Source organism: Schistocerca americana, chromosome 1 (genome assembly GCF_021461395.2).
Source record: "Schistocerca americana isolate TAMUIC-IGC-003095 chromosome 1, iqSchAmer2.1, whole genome shotgun sequence".
In the NCBI taxonomy this organism is placed as follows: domain Eukaryota; kingdom Metazoa; phylum Arthropoda; class Insecta; order Orthoptera; family Acrididae; genus Schistocerca; species Schistocerca americana.
Window position 1 is genome coordinate 702,658,339 of NC_060119.1, and position 23,250 is coordinate 702,681,588.

At 42.5% G+C, this 23,250-nt stretch overlaps 1 protein-coding gene across 2 annotated transcripts in view; it reads left to right on the forward strand.

Moving 5' to 3' along the window:
• LOC124609585 (neuronal calcium sensor 2) overlaps nucleotides 1–23,250 on the forward strand; it is a 454,649-nt gene that overhangs the window by 310,745 nt on the left and 120,654 nt on the right. For both annotated transcript variants that reach the window (XM_047140083.1, XM_047140086.1), the window contains exon 3: nucleotides 12,751–12,894. In XM_047140083.1, coding sequence (XP_046996039.1) covers nucleotides 12,751–12,894 — 144 coding nt within the window. The remainder of the gene's footprint in view (nucleotides 1–12,750; nucleotides 12,895–23,250) is intronic.

Below are 23,250 nucleotides of genomic sequence, written 5' to 3' on the forward strand. Positions count from 1 at the left end.
TTCCTCGTAGCCTTCTCTCTCTCATTACACAAAACTCGAATTTTAGCGTTACAGGTGAAGCAGAATAATATACTTCATACTAAGAGATTACACTTGAAATGCTACTGCCTTGACTGTGTTGTGCAACACCTGCTGAGTATTTATATGGCGAGCGTCATCGTCTTCCAGTCGGGACTCCTGTGCAGAGCGGCGCCGCGCAGCGCTCACGGAGCACGCTTGCGTATGCGGCGCGCGCTTTATTGCCGACCTCTCCGGAGAGGTTTAGGCCAGGGACAACCCGACGTAAACTTTTGGTCCCTCGCGACTCGAGACAAGCGTTGCTTCGCGTTCCCGTTCAGTACTGCATACCTGAGTTTAAAAACTTACTTAAGGCCGGTATTACACTATCAAATTTGATGGTGTAATTGGAACTTTGTCAAATGTCGTCCAATATTTGATCAAATCTGTGGCCTATCAAAGAAATCGCTTGTCTTCTGTTCACTGCAATGTGACATGTTACCATATGGAGCGCTAGCATCGCTGCAGCGTTCTGTCGTCTGTAGTGTTTTTATAAACATTGCCGGTAAATACAATTGGTATGTGCCGACAACTACAAAATTAATAGAGATGTATGAAGCTGATGAGGCGCTTTACAACGTGAGGCACCCTGAATAGAAAAATATATTAAGAAGATTGGAGACCTGACCTAACCTAACCTAGCATAACCCTCCCCTGAAGCAAGCAATCGGAGTGTTACAGTGAGCCTGTCTTATGAAGATGTAGCAGTACTTATGTGAATATTGCTTTGTGATATGAGGATACACTTCACTGAGTACATACAGAAATGTATGCTCATCTATTCTTAAGCAATTGATGTACGACTTGACGTTTTCCCTTGTAAGCTCACGTAACAAGTTTTGTTGAATGCTTTTATCGTGTCGTCGTAAAACTATCGGCTTCACCCAGATTAGATTAGTTTTTCGTTCCATAGATCCGTGCTGAGGAGATCCTCGTGGATGTGGAACACGTCAAATTTTTTAAGCTGAAATAACAATACTAATAGTATGAATAAATAAAATACAAAATTTGTTTCTTTTAAAAATTTAGTCAATGGAGTAGAAGGAGTTGGCCTCTAGTAAGTCTTTCAGGCTCCTTTTAAACTGATCTTTATTTGTAACTAAATTTTTTATGTTTGGTGGCAAATTACTGAAGATGAGTGTTCCTGAGTAGTGGACCCCTTTTTGAACGAAAGTAAGTGCTTTTAAGTCATTTTTGTTCCTGGTATTGTATGTATGAACTGAGTTGTTTGTTGAAAAAAGAGATATATTATTTAGGACAAATTTCATTAAGGAGTAAATATACTGAGAGGCAGTAGTTAGTATACCCAGTTCTTTGAAGAGGTTTCTGCAGGACGTCCGTGAACTTACTCCACAAATAATACGTATTACACGCTTTTGGACTCTGTAAACTTTTCTTTGACTTGAAGACTTACCCCAAAATATTATGCCATATGACAGTATGGAATGAAAGTAGGCAAAGTATGCAAGCTTTTTCATTTTTATGTTGCCTATGTCTGCTAACACTCGAATTGCAAATACAGATTTGTTAAGGCGTTTCTGCTGTTTTGTGGTGTGCTTCTCCCAACTCAATTTATTATCAAGTTGTAATCCCAGGAATTTAAGGCTGTCAACCTCGTACGTATGGTTCCTTTTTTCTCCCACTTCTTTTCCGCATGTGCACACAATTTAATTGCGGTACGTGCAACCGCTGCGGTTAATAACAAGTTGTTGTCAGCCATCTTGAACTTTGACGAAAAATTTGATGACAGTGTAATACCCCTTCTAGCGCTACGTCAAAGAGCTTTGTCAAATACATTTGGCGTAATATTTGATCACATCTTTGATCAAATCTTTGACAAAGAAATTTGATAGTGTAATACCGGCCTAAGAAAGCGTTACAGTAGTAATTACACGCTTTGATGACAGTAGCATGCTTGTGGGTTTAACTGCTAAGTTTAATTTCATTCTCGTCCTTTTGAAATCTCTTTGCAAATTATCGTTTTTGCCTTTCTCATTCTTTTATAATTTTGTATACTATTCACGTTTTTCATGCACAATCAATATGTGGTTTGAAATCGTTTCGCAAAGGCGTGATCGTTTATGGATTTAAAACTTATCTCCCACCCAAGCCCTAGAAGAATACTTCACAAAGTCGCTTTTGGTGCATTTCTGACAAATGTGCGTGTTTACGTCGTGGGCTGTTAGGTACGTGGTAGGTAACATAAACTAAAACACACTTTCCATTTCACGTATTTGTTCCTTAGCACCGCGGCGAAAATGACTCGTTATTCAGCACTTTTGTGTTTCTGCAGCTAACCCCAGTGCCATATAGACCTAACCCATTCTACTTTATCACTGCCTCATTTCTTGCCCTGCCAGCATTGCATCCATTGAGAGATTGCTCTCAAAGTAGAGCTTGTTTGGTCAAAATGCAGAAGTAATTTAGGAAAGAAAAGAACTGAGAAATTAATGAAAATTGTACAGTCATTACGAATTCCACATGTAGTTGAAGCCTATTTCCTGGAAGTGTAAATGTTTGTTAACTGTGATCCTGTATTGCAAGGAAAGTTCAAACACATGATTAATAAAGGAAGTTCTTGGGACAGTAAATAGTTGCCTTTAGTGAGTATGATGACTCATTTTAATTTGTGTAAGGCTAACTACGCAACATTTTGTCTGTTGGTTAAAGCCGGCCGGAGTGGCCGAGCGGTCCTAGGCGCTAAAGTCTGCAACCGCGCGACAGCTACGGTCGCAGGTTCGAATCCTGCCTCCGGAGCCGACCGCGGTGGTCTCGCGGTTCTAGGCGCGCAGTCCGGAACCGGGCGACTGCTACGGTCGCAGGTTCGAATCCTGCCTCGGGAATGGATGTGTGTGATGTCCTTAGGTTAGATAGGTTTAACTACTTCTAAGTTCTAGGGGACTGATGACCTAAGATGTCAAGTCTCATAGTGCTCAGAGTCATTTGAACCATTTTTTTTGTTAATTAAATTTTTGCAATTGAATATAGTGGGTTTGATTGGGCTTTTTGGGTCGTTTTTAATTTTTATTAAAACACGCCATCCTTTTTTATGGTTAAACGGCAACAACCTTGCACTTTAAATCATACGTTAACAGCAATAAACACATTTTAAATGTATGGGTGCTTTCTTCTCCACATACATACCGCCAGTTTTACAGTCTCTAGTACTGCCAGTGTGTGGCAGAATCCAGGAGTCCTTGACCAAGCTAAGTGGTCCAGATCTCGTTATCTCTACATTTCCTTAATATTTTGTTCTCATCTGCAATATTTTTACGTTTTCATGGTCTCACTTTGAGGCGCCATCAACGCCGTACGTCCTCTGGGGCCGAAATTACCTCCACGACTTGTGAACTAACATACGCAGCACGGCGGCGAGCGCCTAGTCTCCTTGGTGTGTCCTGTGGTTGCTGTACTGCAGCCGATTATCGGAGGACTATACTGGGGTCCACTGGCGTTGTGAGCCCATCACATGCAGCTCAACTCGTCTACGCCGCGAACTTCACTTAAATTCATTTTAATGACTAGCGAACCGCGCAGTGCTTCGCACTTGCTAAATATGTATGGAAATTGGATATATGTTCTAATCTAATGTTCGTTGGGATTCGTGTCAGGACCCAAATTTCGGCTACTCCTTGTGATTTCGCCCACTTTGAAGGCATGGAACACAAAATTCTAATAAAACATACTGAAAATGAAGGAAAAACACTTTTTCGTTTTCTTTTGTTAATTTATGATTTGTAATTTTTTTCACAGTACAGTTACAGAACTTCGGAATATATAACTTTTTCGATTTTTGGATATGTGTGCAGATATGGAACTGATTTTCTGAAGTGCTAGTTCGAGAAACGGCAACATAAATTAACCATGCGAAAAATGATCTAATTTCTTACTATCGTGGTTGAAACAGACTGCAAAGAGAAAAACAAAACAGCACTTTTCCACAGCACATCTGTACTACTATACACAATACGTTCTGTACATTCAGTTGTTGTTTAAAAATGTGTAGCATATGTCCTAATAGTTGTTAGTTTTAGGTTTTTGGGTTCTGTGTGGTAAGACTTGATGAAAGACCACATACAGTTGACCATGGTAACAAAACTCTGATCGGAATTCAAACGTATTTGAAAGCCCGACCTTTAACTTTCTTTGTTGTTACTGGAAACTAAATCCCGATTCGCTTAAATTTACTGGTTAGATTGGTTGGGATCATTGATATACGGGGTGAGTGACGGGCCTCTCCAGCTGTTGAATCTGTGACAATTCAGTTACACAATTTGGCGTAGTTCTAATCTGCGAACGGCTAACACTACACAATTTCTGACGATGCGAGGCACCGTAGTGAAAACCGACTGCGAGAAAGCAAACGAAACTGCACATTTTCGCAGCATTGTACAATACAGCAGAAAATTTCGTTTCTCGCAGTCGATTCTAACAGGAAGGTGTACATTGTTGTTAAAGAAAAACCGAGCTTCTGTCCGTCCGGTTGTTTATAGATTATCGTGTATAAATTTGAAGAGAATCGGTCAGTAACTTTTCGAGATCGTTGCTAACGAAGTTTCCCCTTTATTTATTAGTATAATTACTTGTTTACGGTGTTTATTGGTGTGCTGCCTCGCTCAGTTTGTTGGATTGGGGGCGGCGAGTGCTGCCTGAGACTGGGAGCGAGACTGGTGGCGGAAGGGGCTGTCTGCGGGGCGCGGCCCACGCAGGAAGCGGTTCACAAATACCTGCCGGCGCGGATTCCTGGCTGCCAGGGAAACCGACGAAAGCTGGCTGGACAGAACTGATTCGGTAGAGAGCACACCGCCACAGGGATACAACGTCACACCGATAGAAATAGTTCGGGTGCGTCCCAGTAACCTCGCCGTTCACATTACAGGATGTTTCAAAGGTATTCATCAGATTGCACAAGACTCTCTTCTACATGAAGGAGGACAGAAACTTGGAATAAATTGTATGTTACGCGTAGGACTATATACTTTTTATTGTCAAAACAACCATCCGATTTTACAAGTACCTTTTATACGTGTACTTACACTGAGGTGACAAAAGTCATGGGATACCTCCAAATACCGTGCAATATCATGTCGGGCTTCCTTTGCCCGGTGAAGTGCAGCAACTGGACATGCCATGGACTTTGCAAGTCGTTGGGAGGCTCCTGCGGAAATATTGAGCCACGCTGCCTCTGCAGCCGTCCATAATTGCGAAAGCGTTTCCGGTAAAGGATACTTTGTACGAACTGACCTTTGGATTATGTTCCGCATATATTCGATGGCATATCGGACGATCTGGGTGCCCAAATTATTCGCTCGAATTCTCAAGAATGTTCTTCAAACCAGTCACAGCCAATGGTAGTTCGGTGACATGACGTTATTGTTTGGGAACATGCAGTAAATGAATGGCTGCAAATTATTTCCAACGTAACCATTTACAGTCAACGATCCATTCAGTTGGACCAGAGGACCGAGTTCAAGCCATGTAAACATAGCCCACACCAGTATGGAGCCACCACCAGCTTGCACAGTGCGTTGCCGACAGTTTGGACCATGGCTTCGTGGGATCTGCGCCATACTCGAACCCTATTATCAGCTCTTACCAAGTGAAATCGGGACTTATCTGACCAGGCCACGGTTTTCCGGTCGTCTAGGGTGCAACCGATATGGTGACGAGCCCAGTAGAGGCGCTGCAGGTGATATCGTGCTGTTAGATGAAGATAAAGACAAATTGCAGAACGATGTATAAAAGATATGTGTTTGGTGCAAGAATTGGCAATTGACCCTAAATAACGAAAATTTTAGGTCATCAACATGAGTGCTAAAAGGAATCCGTTAAACTTCGGTTACACGATAAAACAGTCAAATCTAAAGGCCGTAAATTCAACTAAATACCTAGGAATTACAATTAGGAACAACTTACATTGGAAGCAACACACAGAAAATGTTGTAAGGAATGCTAATCAAAGACTGCGTTTTATTGGCAGGATACGTAGAAAAAGGAACAGATCCAGTAAAGGAACTGACTACCCTACGCTTATCCGTCCTGTTTTAGAATATTGCTCCGCGGTGTGGGATCCTTACCAAATAGGACTGACGGCGTGCATCGGGAAAGTTGAAGGAAGGGCAGCACGTTTTGTATTATCGCGAAGTAGGGGAGAGAGTATCACTGAAGTGATACAGAAATTGGGGTTGACATCATTAAAACAAAGGCGATTTTCGTTGCGGCGGAATCTCCTCACGAAATTTCAGTCACTTCCTCCTCCGAATGCGAAAATATTTTGTTAACGCCTACCTACACAGGAAGAATTATTCTGGAAGTGGATCGATGAACGGTCTGCCAGCCACTTAAATGTGATTTGCAGAGTATCCATGTAGATGTATATGTAGGTATTAGCAAAGGCACTCGCGTCGATCGTCTGCTGTCATAGTCCATTAACGCCAGATTTCGTCGCACTGTCCTAGCAGATACGTTCGTCATACGTCCCGTATTACTTTTGAGGTTACTTCACGGAGTGGATTAGCACTAACAACTCTCGGTCGTTAAGCTAAGGCCGTCGACCAACGCGTTGTCCTTGATGAGAGGTAATGCCTGAAATCTGGTATTCTCGGCACACTCTTGACACTGTGAATCTCGGAACATTGAATTTCCAAACGATTTCCGAAATGGAATGCCCCATGCGTCTAGCCCCAACTACCATTCCGCCTTCAAAGCCTGTTAATTGTCGTCGTGCGGCCGTAATCATATCGGACACCTCTTCACATCATTCACCTGAATACAAATGGCAGGGCTGCCAGTGTACTCTCCTTTTATACCTTGTGTACGAGATGTTACCGCCATTTGTTTATGTTCATATCGCTGTCCCAAGATTTTTGCCATCTCAGTGTATAAACCTTTGGATTCTTCTTGCAGTTACGTTTAGGATCAAAGGTTTCAGTTAACTTTTCACACACGATCAAAGCGCCCTGCGCCGGATGCACGATAAATAATCAGACGATAGCGAGTCTAGCCCTATAGACGTAATCTCTCACAAACGTTCCAGTTCAGGCGACTTTGCTGGCCAGTGGTTCACAGCGAGATCCGTACGTCCCTTACCGCCGCTGCGTCGTTCGGGCAGGTCGTTGCTAAGTAGTGGCCTAATGTTCTTAACGCGCGGTGGTGCTCCGCCATGTTGAAAAACGAAAATTTTCCACCTGCTTTGCCAGTTACGGGAAAAGCTGGATCTCCAGTATAGCCAGCCACTTGATTAGTGTAACCGTCTTTTCCACTTAATGGAAGTGGCTGTAAGTTTTTTACTCGCAAAACGCCGCAAATAACTCGTAGCTTTGGAGAATTCCTATCGTGCTCGATTACGTATGTGTTTGCCGCGTTACACCAGTCACTCCGCACGGACTGGCTCCTGGTGAAGCGGAGAACGCAAAACGCCTTTTGCTGCTGTGTTATCTCCACCTCGACTCCACGCGCATTGGGAAATAAAAGATGCAGCGGGCTAGACCGCTAGGTAACCACATGGACCGCAAAATTGCAGCTGTCGAGAAAGGTAAATTTTTAGTTTCTACGCTTAAGTTAAAACCCACCCCAAGCTTCTGTCTTCATTCACGTAGCAGATTTAGTCTTGTCAAATCTGGTGAATCTTTAGATATATCTTGTAAAATTATTTGCTACCCTCCTCAGGTGCTGAAGCGATCTGTGTCTCTCTGTCACAGTGCAGCACTGGTCACATCCTTCTCAAATTCCTTCACAGCTTTGACGCATTTCTGACCTCTTTAGTTCACTGAGTTTTGTCGTATATGAATATGAAACAGATTGCTTCATTCTGCAAGTAATGACTATAAGGTCTGATCAAAAATTTTCCGTTTGGAGGCCGCACAGTCCCATCGTCGGTGTGGCAATCACGCAAAATCGCCGTTAGCATTGAAGCAAGGGACCGAAGGCGTGATAATCTCGTGGGGAGAGATAAGGACTACAGGGTGGGTGCTCGAGTGTTTCCACATGAGATAGTGTAGGTGTGCCTTATGACATAAGTGATGGAGGAACGTGCAGTATCATGAAGTAGCAGCACCCCTTGACGCACCATTGCACAACGGTGGCTTTCGGCAAGCGTGCTGCCACATACACATTATTCATCCTCCAATGGATGCCTACCGGCGTTTGTCCTTCAGCAACCAAGAAAATAATAACAGATCGTTGGTTCCATTTGGACGCACTTGGTAAAACGTGCCATAGTTCACTTTTCCACAATTAATGCACGCACGTCGGAAAGACACGAATGCCGCACTAATCCCTCGCCTAAATGTCGGTGATTATATTTCCGCATCGAAATCGCGCTGCGTTGCACGTACGCTGTAGCAACGCCCTCAGACGGAAACTTTTTGATCGCCCCTTTCTGTTTGTATCTACTAGATTCGGCATTATTTTTATTTGGCTATCCATCGTTGGAAATGAAGTTTTTCGTGAGCATCAGTTAATTCTTTGGTGTTTGTTTGGCTCGGGGATGCCATTACATCGCCATTGCTTGACTCACAGATCGCTAACAAGCGTGGATTCTTTGATATCCTTCAAGCGATTAGTCGTTTGTTACTTCTACTTTTCGCAACACTAAATATACTTGTGTAATCGTAACATAACTGATAACTAAATTGTAATTCTTAAATAACATCCCGTTTCAGAGGCGTTACTCATCTACAGATGATAATTTTGATGTTCAGTTGAGCAGCGTTGCTCCAAGAAAAGCAACGATGTCGAAATTTCTGCTAATATTTTAAATTTAAAACTTTCATTGCAGTGGCACGTGTGTGATTGATAGTATGGAACAATGTTAGGACTGATGTTTCATACGAGCAGTCATGTGCATCTGCGCTGCGTATTTTTCTCGAAAGCTTCACATTTGAGCATTACGCACTGACTGTTTACGAACGGTACTAGAGATGTTACAGGTATTCTACATCTTCTGCTGCGCACAGATTAATACAGAATTGTTCTTCAATCGACTTTATATTTCTATATTATAACAAATCTTACTGCACATAAATGAGACCTGTGCCTTGTAGATATTACAAATACATCATCCATAGAACTATAAAAATTATTTATCTACTACATATAAATTCTAAATTTTATTATTATTATTATTTTATTATTATTATTATTATTATTCACTTTTGGGTCCAATAGGACCACGCGAGGTGCAATCCACGAATGTCACTTTTAATGGTTAGACTTCCTTTGCGTCCAGATCTGTTTCCTCCTTTCAGAAAGAATTCTCTTTCTTTCATCAGAGAACGATGTTCCAGTCCGTTTTCTAATTTCTCTCTGACCAACTTTCCAAGCAAATACCTTTTGCCTGAGTGTTTGTCTGTCTGTAACGTCTGCCTGAGTTATACCGGCTACTTTAAGATCCTCCTTAAGAGCAGCGATCCATTTAATTGGCACAGTTTTGGCCTTACTTCTGTTTTCGTAGAATTCTACTATTTGTTTTTTCAACCTGCTGGGTGCAATTCTTTTAACGTGCCCATAAAATTTAAGTCTTCGTTTTCTCATGTCACCATGTATGTCTATGTAATCTTCTATATCGGTATTACTTCTCAGTCATTAAGTTTCTCCATCAGTAATTTTGGTGCCTAATATTTTCCTAATAATCTATCTTTCTTTCTTTTGAATTCCTTCACTATCCCTCTTTCTATTTAAAATTAAAGTTTCTGCTCCATAAAGACATTAATGTTTTATTAAAATGCTTTAATGCCCAAGTTTACTGAATTTAGAAAGTGATGTATAATTATAAATATTTTGTGTTAATCTGAATGCAGTTTTCGTTTTTTGACAACGATCTTCGTTTGCACATTTTTCCAGACCGTTTCCGTGTATGATTTCCTCCAAGTATTTAAACTGAGAAATCCTTTTTACTTTTCCATATTTTGTGTTCAAAAACTTTGGTGCATGTTTGTTTCATGTCATATATTCCGTTTTTTCGAATGTTATTTGTAGTCCTACTTTTTCCGCAACTTTTGGAAGATTTTCAATTTGTTTTTGAACTGTGGTAATATCCCTGGTTAAAATTGCCATAATATAAATGAAATAATAATAAATTTTGAAAATAAACACAGTTCATACTCCGCAATCGCAGTCTAGACGCTTTTATTATTACAAGATGTACTGTAACATGGCAATTTTATAACAGGTTGCATAAGGCACATCGAATTTCGTAATTTTGTATAATCCGTGATATGAATTGTAGCTTCCCTCGACACCCCCCCCCCCCTCTATTATCTTTACTTTTCCTCCTCAGGTCAGATAACGGGAGACATTTGGAACAATAAAAGTGTCTACACTGCAAACGCGGCGTACGAAGTGTGCTGATGTTCAACCATACCGACCGTCCCACAGCACAGCATATGTACCTTGGAAAACAATAAGTAATATTATTATTTATTTAAAACGGGTGCTGTTCTATATACAAGAAGTGAAATTAAACTGGTTCATCAGCATATGAGGTAGCGTCGGGGAAGATCGCATTTTGCTACGTTCCTGGTTAACTTCGTGTATTCATTGTTCATAATTTCATTCAGAATTACATCTTGTTACAATTTGTTGCTGCAAACGAGCATTTACGCGTTTCATGAGGTTCAGCAGGCGTGTTTATGGCACAGTATTGTGTTATTCGTGTATATTCATGTTGCTGTGAACGGTGTCTCTTTTCAAATTGTAATTGTTAAGCTTTTATAGAACTACGCAGAAATTATATATTAAATAAATCATTGAAAACATACGCTGGCGTACTGAAAAGCAATGCCCCCATTTTTTAATATGAAACTTTTTAAATTTTGTTAAATAAAACAAACGTTATTAACATTGTGCATCTTTGTTCTTCACATCTGCATATTTATTTCTGAACGTAGTCGCCATGACAAACACCTTTCTCCCAACGAAAGAACAGTTTGTTTACACCGTCACTGTAGAATGTTTTATTTTGTTGACGGAGCCACAACCTCACCTCTACCTGCACCTATTAATCACTATCGAAGTGAAGTCCTCGAAAATGTTATTTGAGTTTTGGAAACCGGTGAAAAGCTGATGGGGCCAGATCGGAACTGTATGGAGGATGATGGACGACAGTGAATCCGAGGTGTCGGACTGTTGCTGGTGTCGCAGCGCTCGTGTGTGCTTTGACATTTATATGCTGAAGGCGACGGTGTTCCGTGTGTTTACGAACTCTTTGTGTATGAAAGTCAATTACAGCATGCTGTTTCTCACGCACCGACATGTTTACGTTTTGCACCCTCGTGGTATACGCTACAATTCTGGGCGGCAAATATGTAGACATCAAGAATGAAAATGTAGGATGTTAGTATGGTTGGTTTGATTTAGAAAGCTTTAAGAGTTTTAACATAAAAAATTCGGTGGCGTCACTTTTCAGCACGCCATCGCAGTAGTTGTGTATTAAGGCATTCTTATTTATATTCAGCAAATTGCTACATAGATAGCGCTTCGTCGAGTACACATCGCATAAAAATCCATACAGAAACATATCCACACATGAAATTCACACTTCGAGTTCTATTTCATCTGTCGATTGTTTAGTCAACCGCCCTATTCATTACAGATATGTATTATTGTTAGTTGGAAGGCTGTCACAAGCCTGTAAGTAACAGCAGCCGCAATATATGTCGAGAAATAAAACGTAATACCGTTTCACTCCATATGTGTTGCTCTTCCGGGTATAACATACGACAGCGCATTCATTACCACCCGTGCACGTAAAAATGACTAGCCATTACTAATAAATTAATCGGTTAATTGAAAACAACGTGGAATACTTTAAAACGAGATGATATTGTTTCGTACTTGCAAAATGAATGTGCTTTACATAGCACAAGAACTTACAAAAAATTTATCCTATACAGCAGCTCCGGTACGAGCTGGGTATCCATGTAAAACTCAAGAAGTATTATCTTTTGGTAAACGCAATGATTTTTTTTCAGACTGTGCTAGATACAGTGTGTGCGTGTTTCTATCAAAGATATGCAAGTCGTATGCTCCGTTTCAAGACGTTTCAGTCTCTCTCTCTTTCTCTCTCTCTCTCTCTCTCTCTCTCTCTCTCTCTCTCTCTCTCTCTCTCTGCTGGACGCTGCCAAATTTCTTTACTCACAGTCAACTCTCTAGGGTTTTTACTCTCCTATCTCTACTCTCCTTTGTAAATTGTTTGTGATACTGACTGCGAGCATTGTATATTTCTACATTTGAACGAAACATAAGGAAAGAAAAAAATCGCTGTATATATCACATTACATACTCATAAAGAAGACACCGAAGATACAAAGAATCGAAGGGTAACGTCAGTGTCACTCACATGATTCTCCCGTATACGAGAAATTTTTATAGAATGTAAAACTCGCTCACGGGCAGTGGACTTGATTTCATTCTATAATTTAGCACGATTTCTGTAGATTTCAGTAGCTCTCGTCAGTTTCATTAGTGGAAATCCCTCCAAGTGGTTTTTGGGAAGCGCTGATACATTGAAGCTTATTTTAGACTCCGGTGAGCTCGTTGTGTCGGAGTTTGCTTCGGTGCCTCAAGACTGCCACATACGGACATGCATATAACTTATGAGAACGCTCACCTGTTGACAAGTCAGTGGCGTCGCTGTTCGAGTATTGATGTAGGCAGGTGACTGACGCAGGCTGTTTTCCTTGTGTGTTGCAGCAAGACTGCCCCAACGGCCGCCTGACGCCGGCTAAGTTCGTCGACATGTACAAGATGTTCTTCCCGAGCGGCAACGCCGAGGAGTTCTGCGACCATGTCTTCCGGACATTCGACATGGACAAGAACGGCTACATCGACTTCAAGGTCAGTATCGCTGCAAGGCCGCGCTAGTTTCCGGCGGCGCGTAACCCTGGAGGTCTTCTCGCGGTTGCCGCGGCAACGGTATTATTGCGAAAGGCAATTCTCATCCCTCACTCACGGTGCCGGGCTAACGACATTAATGTGCCGTAGCGTATCCGTTCGGTGACACCGCTCTGTGCTAAAATGATTAAGCGCATTATTAATACCCATTGGAAAAATAATTGCTTATCGACGCCAGTGCTGGCCAGTTAATTGAAATTTGATTTCGTACATGATTTAATTTGTTCTTTTCAGCTTATCGACGCCTGTGGTAAGCTAAACAGATCGTTTTTTGTTGTCTCACCGACGTTTTTTAAATAGATTTACGCTCAGTATAACAGTTATGGTTTATTTGTCATTTTATACAACATTTCTTTCTTGAGAGTTTATTTTTCTCTCATTAACGTAATTCTTGTGAAACTGAGGTACGATGTCAGTACAGTGGATATACAGGGTGAGTCACCTAACATTACCGCTGGGTATATTTCGTAAACCACATCAAATACTGACGAATCGATTCCACAGACCGAACGTGAGGAGAGGGGCTAGTGTAACTGTTTAATACAAACCATAAAAAAATGCACGGAAGTATGTTTTTTAACAAAAACCTACGTTTTTAAAATGGAACCCCGTTAGTTTTGTTAGCACACCTGAACATATAAACAAATACGTAATCAGTGCCGTTTGTTGCAATGTAAAATGTTAATTACATCCGGAGATATTGTAACCTAAAGTTGACGCTTGAATACCACTCCTCCGCTGTTCGATCGTGTGTATCGGAGAGCACCCAATTACGTAGTGATCCAAAGGGAACGGTGATGGACCGTAGGTACAAAAGAGACTGGAACAGCACATTACGTCCACATGCTAACACCTTTTTATTGGTCTTTTTCACTGACGCACATGTACATTTCCATGAGGGGTGAGGTACACGTACACACGTGGTTTCCGTTTTCAGTTACGGAGTGGAATAGAGTGTGTCCCGACATGTCAGGCCAATAGATGTTCAATGTGGTGGCCATCATTTGCTGCACACAATTGCAATCTCTGGCGTAATGAATGTCGTATACGCCACAGTAAATCTGGTGTAATGTCGCCGCAGGCTGCCACAATACGTTGTTTCTTATCCTCTGGGGTTGTAGGCACATCACGGTACACATTCTCCTTTAACGTACCCCACAGAAAGAAGTCCAGAGGTGTAAGATCAGGAGAACGGGCTGGCCAACTTATGCGTCATCCACGTCCTATGAAACGCCCGTCGAACATCCTGTCAAGGGTCAGCCTAGTGTTAATTGCGGAATGTGCAGGTGCAACATCATGCTGATACCACATACGTCGACGCGTGTCCAGTGGGACATTTTCGAGCAACGTTGGCAGATCATTCTGTAGAAACGGGATGTATGTTGCAGCTGTTTGGGCCCCTGCAATGAAGCGAGGACCAATGAGGTGGTCGCCAATGATTCCGCACCATACATTTACAGTCCACGGTCGCTGTCGCTCTACCTGTCTGAGCCAGCGAGGATTGTCCACGGACCAGTAATGCATGTTCCGTAGATTCACTGCCCAGTGGTTTGTGAAACCCGCTTCATCGGTAAACAGGTAGAACTGCAACGCATTCTCTGTTAATGCCCATTGACAGAATAGCACTGGATGATTAAAGTCACCACCATGTAATTGCTGATGTAGCGACACATGAAACGGGTGAAAGCGGTGACGATGCAGTATGCGCATGACACTACTTTGACTCAGTCCACCGGCTCTCGCAATGTCGCGTGTACTCATGCGTGGGTTCATGGCAACAGCAGCTAACATACCAACTGCACCCGCTTCTCCTGTGACGGGCCTGTTACGGACCCGTTTGCGTGCTACGACCAGACCTGTTGCATACAGTTGGCGGTAGATGTTTTGTAATGTGCGTCACGTTGGATGCTCTCTGTCCGGGTGCCGTTCTGCATATGGTTCAAATGGCTCTTAGCACTATGGGACTTAACATCTATGGTCATCAGTCCCCTAGAACTTAGAACTACTTAAACCTAACTAACCTAAGGACATCACACAACACCCAGCCATCACGAGGCAGAGAAAATCCCAGACCCCGCCGGGAATCGAACCCGGGAACCCGGGCGTGGGAAGCGAGAACGCTACCGCACGACCACGAGATGCGGGCCCGTTCTGCATACACCCTGCTGGCTTCAGCTGCATTTCGTCGGCACTCGCCATAGATGAGTATCATCTCCGCCTTTTCAGAGTTTGAATACACCGTGGTCACAATTCCTACAACACTACACTATCACAGACGTCTGGTAACATGGTGTACTACAGTTGGTCTGCGTGAGGAGACGAATGCAGAATAACAATAGCAGCAAGCGCTACATGCGGACACTGCAACAGCTAGACCAAACCACAACAGTGCACTACAGCCACACTCGTAAACACGGTCATCATCGTAAACATGTGCCTGCAGATGCTGCTCGCCGACCGTGGCCCGTGTTTGTTACAACACGCAACTGAACGTCGGAGGTTTCAAGCGTCAACTTTAGGTTACAATGTAACAAACGGCACTGATTACATATTTGTTTATATGTTCAGATGTGCTAACAAAACTAACGTGGTTCCATTTAAAAAATCGTAGGTTTGTGTTAAAAAACATACTTCCGTGCATTTTTGTATGGTTTGTATTAAACAATTACACTAGCCCCTCTCCTCACGTTCGGTCTGTGGAATCGATTCGTCAGTATTTGATGTGGTTTACGAAATATATCCAGCGGTAACGTTAGGTGACTCACCCTGTATATTCGGCAGGTACGAGGCTCAAATCCCCAGACGGTCATCCTGATTTAGATTTTCGATGGTTTCCTGAAATGCGTTAGGCTAGTACGATAAAGGTAATTGACAAAGTTATTTAATAAGCTATCTGTAGTGTTTTCATCTTTCCTCTCACAGTTCGTTAAAAGCTAGTGGTGCAACTTGGGCAAGACAACAGCAACACTTCCAACAAAGTAACTGTTCAACATGGTTTTCCTTTCAAGCATTTCATCCACCATATAGTCGAACATATCTATCTAATGACACACACACACACACACGAGAGAATTGAAGGAAAACAAACGGCAGTGGACTGCATGACTCCTATCTTCAGTATTCAGCTCAGATGTTAAGTCCCATAGTGCTCAGGGCCATTTGAACCACTTTTAAGTTAACGGTCCACGAGGATAGTGCTTGATGTGAAAGGACAAAAGCCTCAAAGTGGAAAATTTGGGTTGTAAGATGAAAGACAGACTTTTACAGTGCAGCCCAGTGTCAGCTAAATTTGATCGAACATTTACTTGGCTGTACATTACCACGGCAAATGTGCATTCAAAAGCCGCCCACGCCCTTCGTTCCTGGCGCTATTAAAGATAGTATGCAACATTCATTCTTGTTACACCCTGCTGCCCATTTCCAAGCAGCCCACGCTTTCAGATGTTGCTCTCTCTCTCTCTCTCTCTCTCTCTCTCTCTCTCTCTCTCTCTCTCTTCTCTCTCTCTAATATAACTCTCATAGTTGTGTATTTTTGTATGTTCATGAAGTATAAGTTTGTCGGAGATTCTAGTTTACAGTGATTCAGGTTGGATAAGGGATATAAAAAGATACATTTCATGTGACTAAGGTGTCCCAGATGTCGCAGAAAGTTGAGCCATGAGCTATTCACTGGAAAAAGCAGACCATGCGAAAACCACGAGTTGAGTACGAGTCTCTGTCCAGTTCACTGTTGTGATCTGTCAGGAAGTTTTGTAACAGCTTGCACTACATTTGAAGGTGCAAGACTAATTTCGAATATTGTGAAAGTTTTTCAATACAGACTCACTCTCCCTTTTTTCCCACAATGAGCTCCTTTACCCTTACTGCATTTCCACATCCGTCCACACCACTCATCAAACCCTTTTCCCAAATACTTCGTCAGCTAAGAGCGTGCCTCCTCACTGTCTTAGCCCACACAAAATTTCATTCACATAAAATGACCGCGGTTTCTTTTGTTGAAACTAGACGTAGTCACATACGACAAGATCAAAGATACAGGACGGATTATAAGAACTTTGAAGTGTACTGCAGCTGAATAAGCAATTAGCTGATTTTGAACGGTGTTATTAAGTGCGTCTTTCACTTGAGGCTGGCGTTGTTTCGCCAACCGTTTTCTAAAAACTGATGTTTGAGAGTCGATCACCAAACAGTACCACTTTTTCCTGACGAAACACTTATGACTGTCCTCTCAAGAAACTGGATTTCCGTACTGTGGTTCTGTACTCGTCAAACACCTACTTCTTTGTCAGAACATTGAAGTGATGAGCCATGTGTCATCGGCTATAACAACGTTATTGTCGTACAGGTACGTGGTATCTTATAATTTTCTGAAAATGTCATTGCACCACAAGACACAGTGCGTCGCTTGTTAATTCGTCCGAGTGTCCAAACGTTGTATTTCTTCAACGTGCTCTTCCATGACATCGTCAACTACAATAATAGGCAGGCCTGAGAATTTCCGTGTCTGGTTATGAGAGTAAAAGCTGTCTTCTTGTGGAAATCGTTATTCTGTTGAAACATTATTTTCGGAGATGAACGGAAGAGGTTGGCATATGAGGGGTCCTCATCGAGACTCAAGAAGCTTTTTGGACTAACTGAATGTGACAGTGTGATGTAGATATTTTCACGAAGCCATAACTCAGAGCCAGATTACGAAAAGACTGTACTTCACAACTGCTCATCATTATTATGTTTTTCTCTGCAGTATTTTCTGATAATGCAAAACAGACAAAAGGTGCCGTAGCTCCTGGCGACAGTGCTTGTGTGGGTAGATCTGAAAATACATATAAAACTGTTGCGACTTGCAGTTAGATTCTCATAATACACAACGTTCGTAGTACCGCTTGTATCCCAGAACTGAAATTTATTTTGCAGCTTATGAACTGCGATATGAAACTGGAAACACATTGGATGCGGACTATGACACAAGGCTGAATACCTCACTGGCTGAGAATGCCTTTGTTGCCACCCATGTACTGAAAGCGTGCCTTACGACATTCTCTTCCACATAACTCAAACGTAATCACAGAATCTTGTACATAATCATTAGGAGCGATTTCCCATTTTCGTAAAGTTTAGCGGTTGCTATACATTCACACCAGTAATAAACTGGCGGAAGAAAACCAGTAGACCCTTTCAGAGGTTTCCCATTCATTCGGGGTTTATCGTTGAAACAGTGCGCATGGATTACGTGAAAGGACTACATTTACAGATCAATAGATCGTACAGATGGCGAATACTGTCCTGGGGTACATTGTGCCACGCCTGCTCGAGCTGTTCACCTAGTCGCACCAGTCACTCCTTGTGCCATCATAGCCGGCTGGAGTGGCCCAGCGGCTCTAGGCGCTTCAGTCTGGAACAGCGCTACGGTCGCAGGTTCGAATCCTGCCTCGGGCATGGATGTGTGTGATGTCCTTAGGTTAGTTAGGTTTAAGTAGTTCTAAGTTGTAGGGGACTGATGACCTCAGATGTTAAGTCCCATAGTGCTCAGAGCCATTTGAACCATTGTCCCATCATATCCCACACGTACTCGATTGGAGACAAGTCCAGAGATCGTGCTGGCCAGGGAAGTAGTTGCACGTCTTGAAGAGCACGTTGAGTTTTATGGGCAGTGTGTGGGCGCGCGGTATCTTGTTGGTACAACACATCACCTTCCTGTTGCAAGAACGGCAAAAGAACGGGTCTAATAAGAGTCTGCATTTACCGAGCGCTGTTTAGCTTTGCCTCCAGAAACATCAAAGGTGAACGAGAGTTGTAGCTTATCGCACCCCAGAGAAGGTCTGTGGTGTGGCCAGTGTGTCCTCAACGAGTGCACTCTGCGAGACAGCGCTCACGAGGTGTACGTCGTACGTGCAAACCGTCACTTGCGTGCAGGCAGAATCCGCTTTCATCGCTGAAGTCCACAGCGCGCCATCCCATCTTCCAAGTGGTCCTCTGACGGCACCAGTTTAGCCGTGCTCGTGAATGCTGTGGCACGAGTGGGAGACGGGCTAGAAGTATGCGTGTCCGTAGTCCCAGTGCTAATAACCGATTCGCAACGTTGCGTGTTGACACGCCTGGCCTCACAAGCCCTCTTACCTGCGCTGTGTTAGATGTACCATCTGCCAGTGCTGCCCTTACAATACGACGATTCTGGCGAGTGTCTGTGCTCGTCTAGAATCTCTTCTACGAATGTGAGAACATGGGTCCAAAATCGACGTTATATTTCCAGGTGTACTAATTTTTTCCGGCGGTTTATTTAAACCGAACACGTTGCTTGTTTCTTTCACTTTCAGTGACCTACATTATCAGAATGTTGTCATGAGTAATAATCCTTCCACAAACTTTTGTTGGCAGCTTTTTTATGAGGAGAATGAATGCAGAAAGAGAGATGTCGCAGAGAGATACTGACAGACAAATATTGTCTATCCGGTGTGCGTCTCAGTTGCTAACCATTCACGGATTTGCTGTTGGTGGTCTGTATTTACGCACCATTCCAGTGTGCTGAGGAACAACAACGCGCCGTCAACTTTTCACGCCGCGTCGTCCTTCCCAACCGACTACATTTTCGGCAATAATTTTCTGTTGGTTCCGGCGAAAACAGTTACAACGAAGGAAGCTGAAGCGAGTAACTTAGGTTTAATCTTTTATAGCCACGATTTGGGAACGTGAATGCAGGTAACGTTTAATATTTTCTGTAAAAAATAAATGGAAACGTGGAAAACTTTCATGGGCACCTCCTCATCTGTCAGCAGGTGTCAGTTGATGCTTGGAAATAAAGAGAGACATTAGGGTTTAACGTCTCGTCGACAACGAGGTCATTAGAGCTGGAGCGCAAGCTAGGGTTAGGGTAGAATCTGGATAGAAATCCGCCTCGTCCTTAAAAGGAACAAGTATGGAAAATTATGGAAAATCTAAATCAGGGTGTCCGCACTTGGATTTGGACCGTCGTCGTCCCGAATGCGAGTGTAATGTGTTAGTCACCGCACCACGACGCTCGGAGATGCCTACAAAGAGGTTGAGTTAGTGCACGGTAGCCGTCCTTCAGTACATGCTTATTCTGCGGCCACTCGCCGGAAGGCGCAGTTCCCCGTCACGAAATTACAGCCTGGCTGCGGTAGGGAAATAACCACAGCCGAACACGGCAAGCGAATACCTACGCTACACTTTTACATTTGTCTTCGCCTACATTAGGATGTTTCAGTTTCAGGCATGCAGCATAAATTGTGATGCGCTCCCTTGCCCCACGATAGGACGAGGGAAATGCAAAGTTATACTGCCATTACCTTGTTGGATGACGTAACTTCGCTCGCTCTATAGAATCAGTTCTAAACGGCCGCTGTCGGACCTTCGTACATTATTTCCCATGCACTTACTGGTACGTGAAAGGTTTGTTTCGACCAGTCGTTTTGCTGTGCGAATGCCTGATTATGGTGCTCTTCCCAGAGGCCAGTCGCACTAAACTGCTGTTCGTTTGTGGTTATTGGCCCTGTTAAAGAGGGGTCAACACTTCGTTTATCTGGAAGGAATGATTCATACTTGTGACGCTTCTGGAGAGCGAATTCTTAGTGGACACTCAAGTAACATCATAGAGAATGCACTGTTTCTGCTAATGCAAATACTATTTAACAGCACTTAATCAAAGGAATTCCTTTTTAATGATTACGTCAGCCGTCTCATGGTTACAAAAGAAACATTTTCTTTCTGTCGCTTATGTCCACAAAGCATTTCGTATTTTCCAGATATTATCTAAAGCCTGTTGTATTAATCTCAGTATGCTTAAACTAACATTAAAAAGCAGTTTTTGAAGACTTAACGAGTTCCGTGTGTGCAATTTTCCCTATGCGAAACAACTTATAATGCCGTAACATCTCCTTTCCGTGTTATTGATGATTACAATGTCTGTGTTTATACAGTGTCTGTACCTCTACATTACAATTTATGGTGCTCTTATTGTTTTTCAGTCAAGCCTGTATGTCTGAAGGAGCAGGCACTGTTCGTTACGACTACAGATGTCGTAAATATTGCGAACTGGATTCGCATTTTGCGAATACGTATTGACGTCAGCTGTCGGTGACACATAAAAATTTATGCCATACCGAGACTCCGACCGAGATTCCTTACTTATCGTGAGCGGTCGCCTTAACAAATTCGACTATCCGGGCACACCTCTAGGACCGGCGCAAACCTACGTATTCGCAGAATGCGAATCCATTTCGTAATGCACGGATGGAAAAAATATCGCAACACCGAAAAATAACACTGGTCAACACTCATTTTCTTGCCAAGGATATTTGAGTGGCTTTAGGATGGGTTAGTGGTGCTGAGGACGAATATAGCAACCATTTATGCAGTTTGGCTCTAGTTTTTGAGATAATGCATGATTTATTCAAAAAATTAGAAAAAATTGCTAATACTGAACTCGAGCGCTACAAACTACAATGAAAAAAGAAAATAATCTTTATAAATAGCTTCTATGAAAACCTGATAGGCATTTGTCCACGTATAAAACATAATTGAAAAGTTTCTCTATAAGTAAATCATTTTCCGTCCATGACGAACCGCTTCCTGCACGCTTTCCTTTTATAGGTCTCTTCAGAACAGTCACGTTGCAGATTCCAGCAATAATCTGCCATCATATGCCTGTCCCATCTTCCTTTATATCTTTCCTCTATTCCTTTCATATCTTGATGGAACCGCTCTCCTTGTTCCTCACTGAAATCACCTACATTACGAGGAAATCGATCCAAGTGGCTGTGAAGGAAGTGCAATTTTATGCTCATGTTAGCTCCTAAGTTTTGAAAGTTAGTGAGCATGTTTTTGACCAGTTCCTCGTAATTGGGACCTTTATGATTGCCCAAAAAACATTTTACAACAGCGACAAAACTGTTCCAGGCCGATGCTTCAGTGACAGTCATGACACTTGTAAAATTGGTATCGTTGATGAGCCTGCGAATTTGAGGACCATCAAATATTCCTGCCTTAAGTTTTTCACTACTGAGTTCAGGGAACGTATTGCAGATGTATGTGAAGCAATTACCATTTCTGTCTAAAGCTTTGGTGAATTGCTTCATTAGTCCTAACTTAATATGTAATGGTGGAAGAACAATCTTGTCCCTACTAACCAGAGGTTCATTAATGACGTTTGCTTCACCAACAGCCATATGTTCCCTTGGAGGCCATGTTTTCTGCTTTCAATGTTCATGCTTTGCCCTACTATCCCACATGCAGATAAAACATGGGTGCTTTGTGTATCCACTTTGTTGTCCAAGCAAGAAGTTCACCATTTTCAAATCAACACAAATCAACCACTGGTGCTGCATATACTGAATTTTCTGCAGAACCATCTTGATGTTAGCATATGCTTCACAAAGTTTTGTTGAGTGGGCAATTGGAATAGATGCGTAACGATTGCCATTGTGTAGGAGAACACATTTTAAACTTCTAGTGGAACTGTCTATGAAGAGACGCCAGTCCTCTGGTCTATATTCCGGCAGCCCCAATTCAAGTAAAAGTCCAGGTATATTGCTGCAATACACTATAACCTCTTCTTGGTTGAAGTATGGAAGAAGGTTTTCTTCTCTCGTCCGGTAAGCTGTTATTTTAACACTTGGATGAAGACAGTTCTTTTCCTTAAGCCTGGATGCTAAGAGTTCTGATGCTTGCTTTGAAAGATTGAGTTCTCGTATCAAGTCACTGAGCTCCTTCTGGTCGAACTGCTGGGGTTGTGTCTCACGTCCTTCGTATTCCGAACCACTACTTGTACATTCCTCGCCGTGCACATCGTCATCTGATGATGTTAGCGTGGGTAATGTTGTGAAGGTTGGTACAGGAACATCGTTGCTGTGCACCACCGGTCTTCTTGCTGACTCCAAATCGGGATATTCCCACTTTCGTTTTTTGAACCTATTAAAACCTTTCACATTAACAATGCAAAAATAGCAATCATCTGTATGGTTCTTCTGCTCTCGCCATACCATAGGCACTCCGAAGTTTAAGCTTTTCCTTTTTCGTTTTGTCCACTGCCGTAAGCACTCCACACAGCATTTACAAACTTTATGGGGTGCCCACGCCTTGTCTTGATCTCCAAGTTTAATTCTGAAATATGCCAGATACGCTTCCTTCACAAAAGGAGTGATATTCTTCCTGTTCTTTTGAAGAACGTATTCACCACAAATGTAGCAGAACTCATCTGGATGGTTCACGCAAAGACGGCGTGAAGAACTCATGTTTTCCTAAAACAAAATTGCACAAATACTACATATTATGCAGAAATTTCTT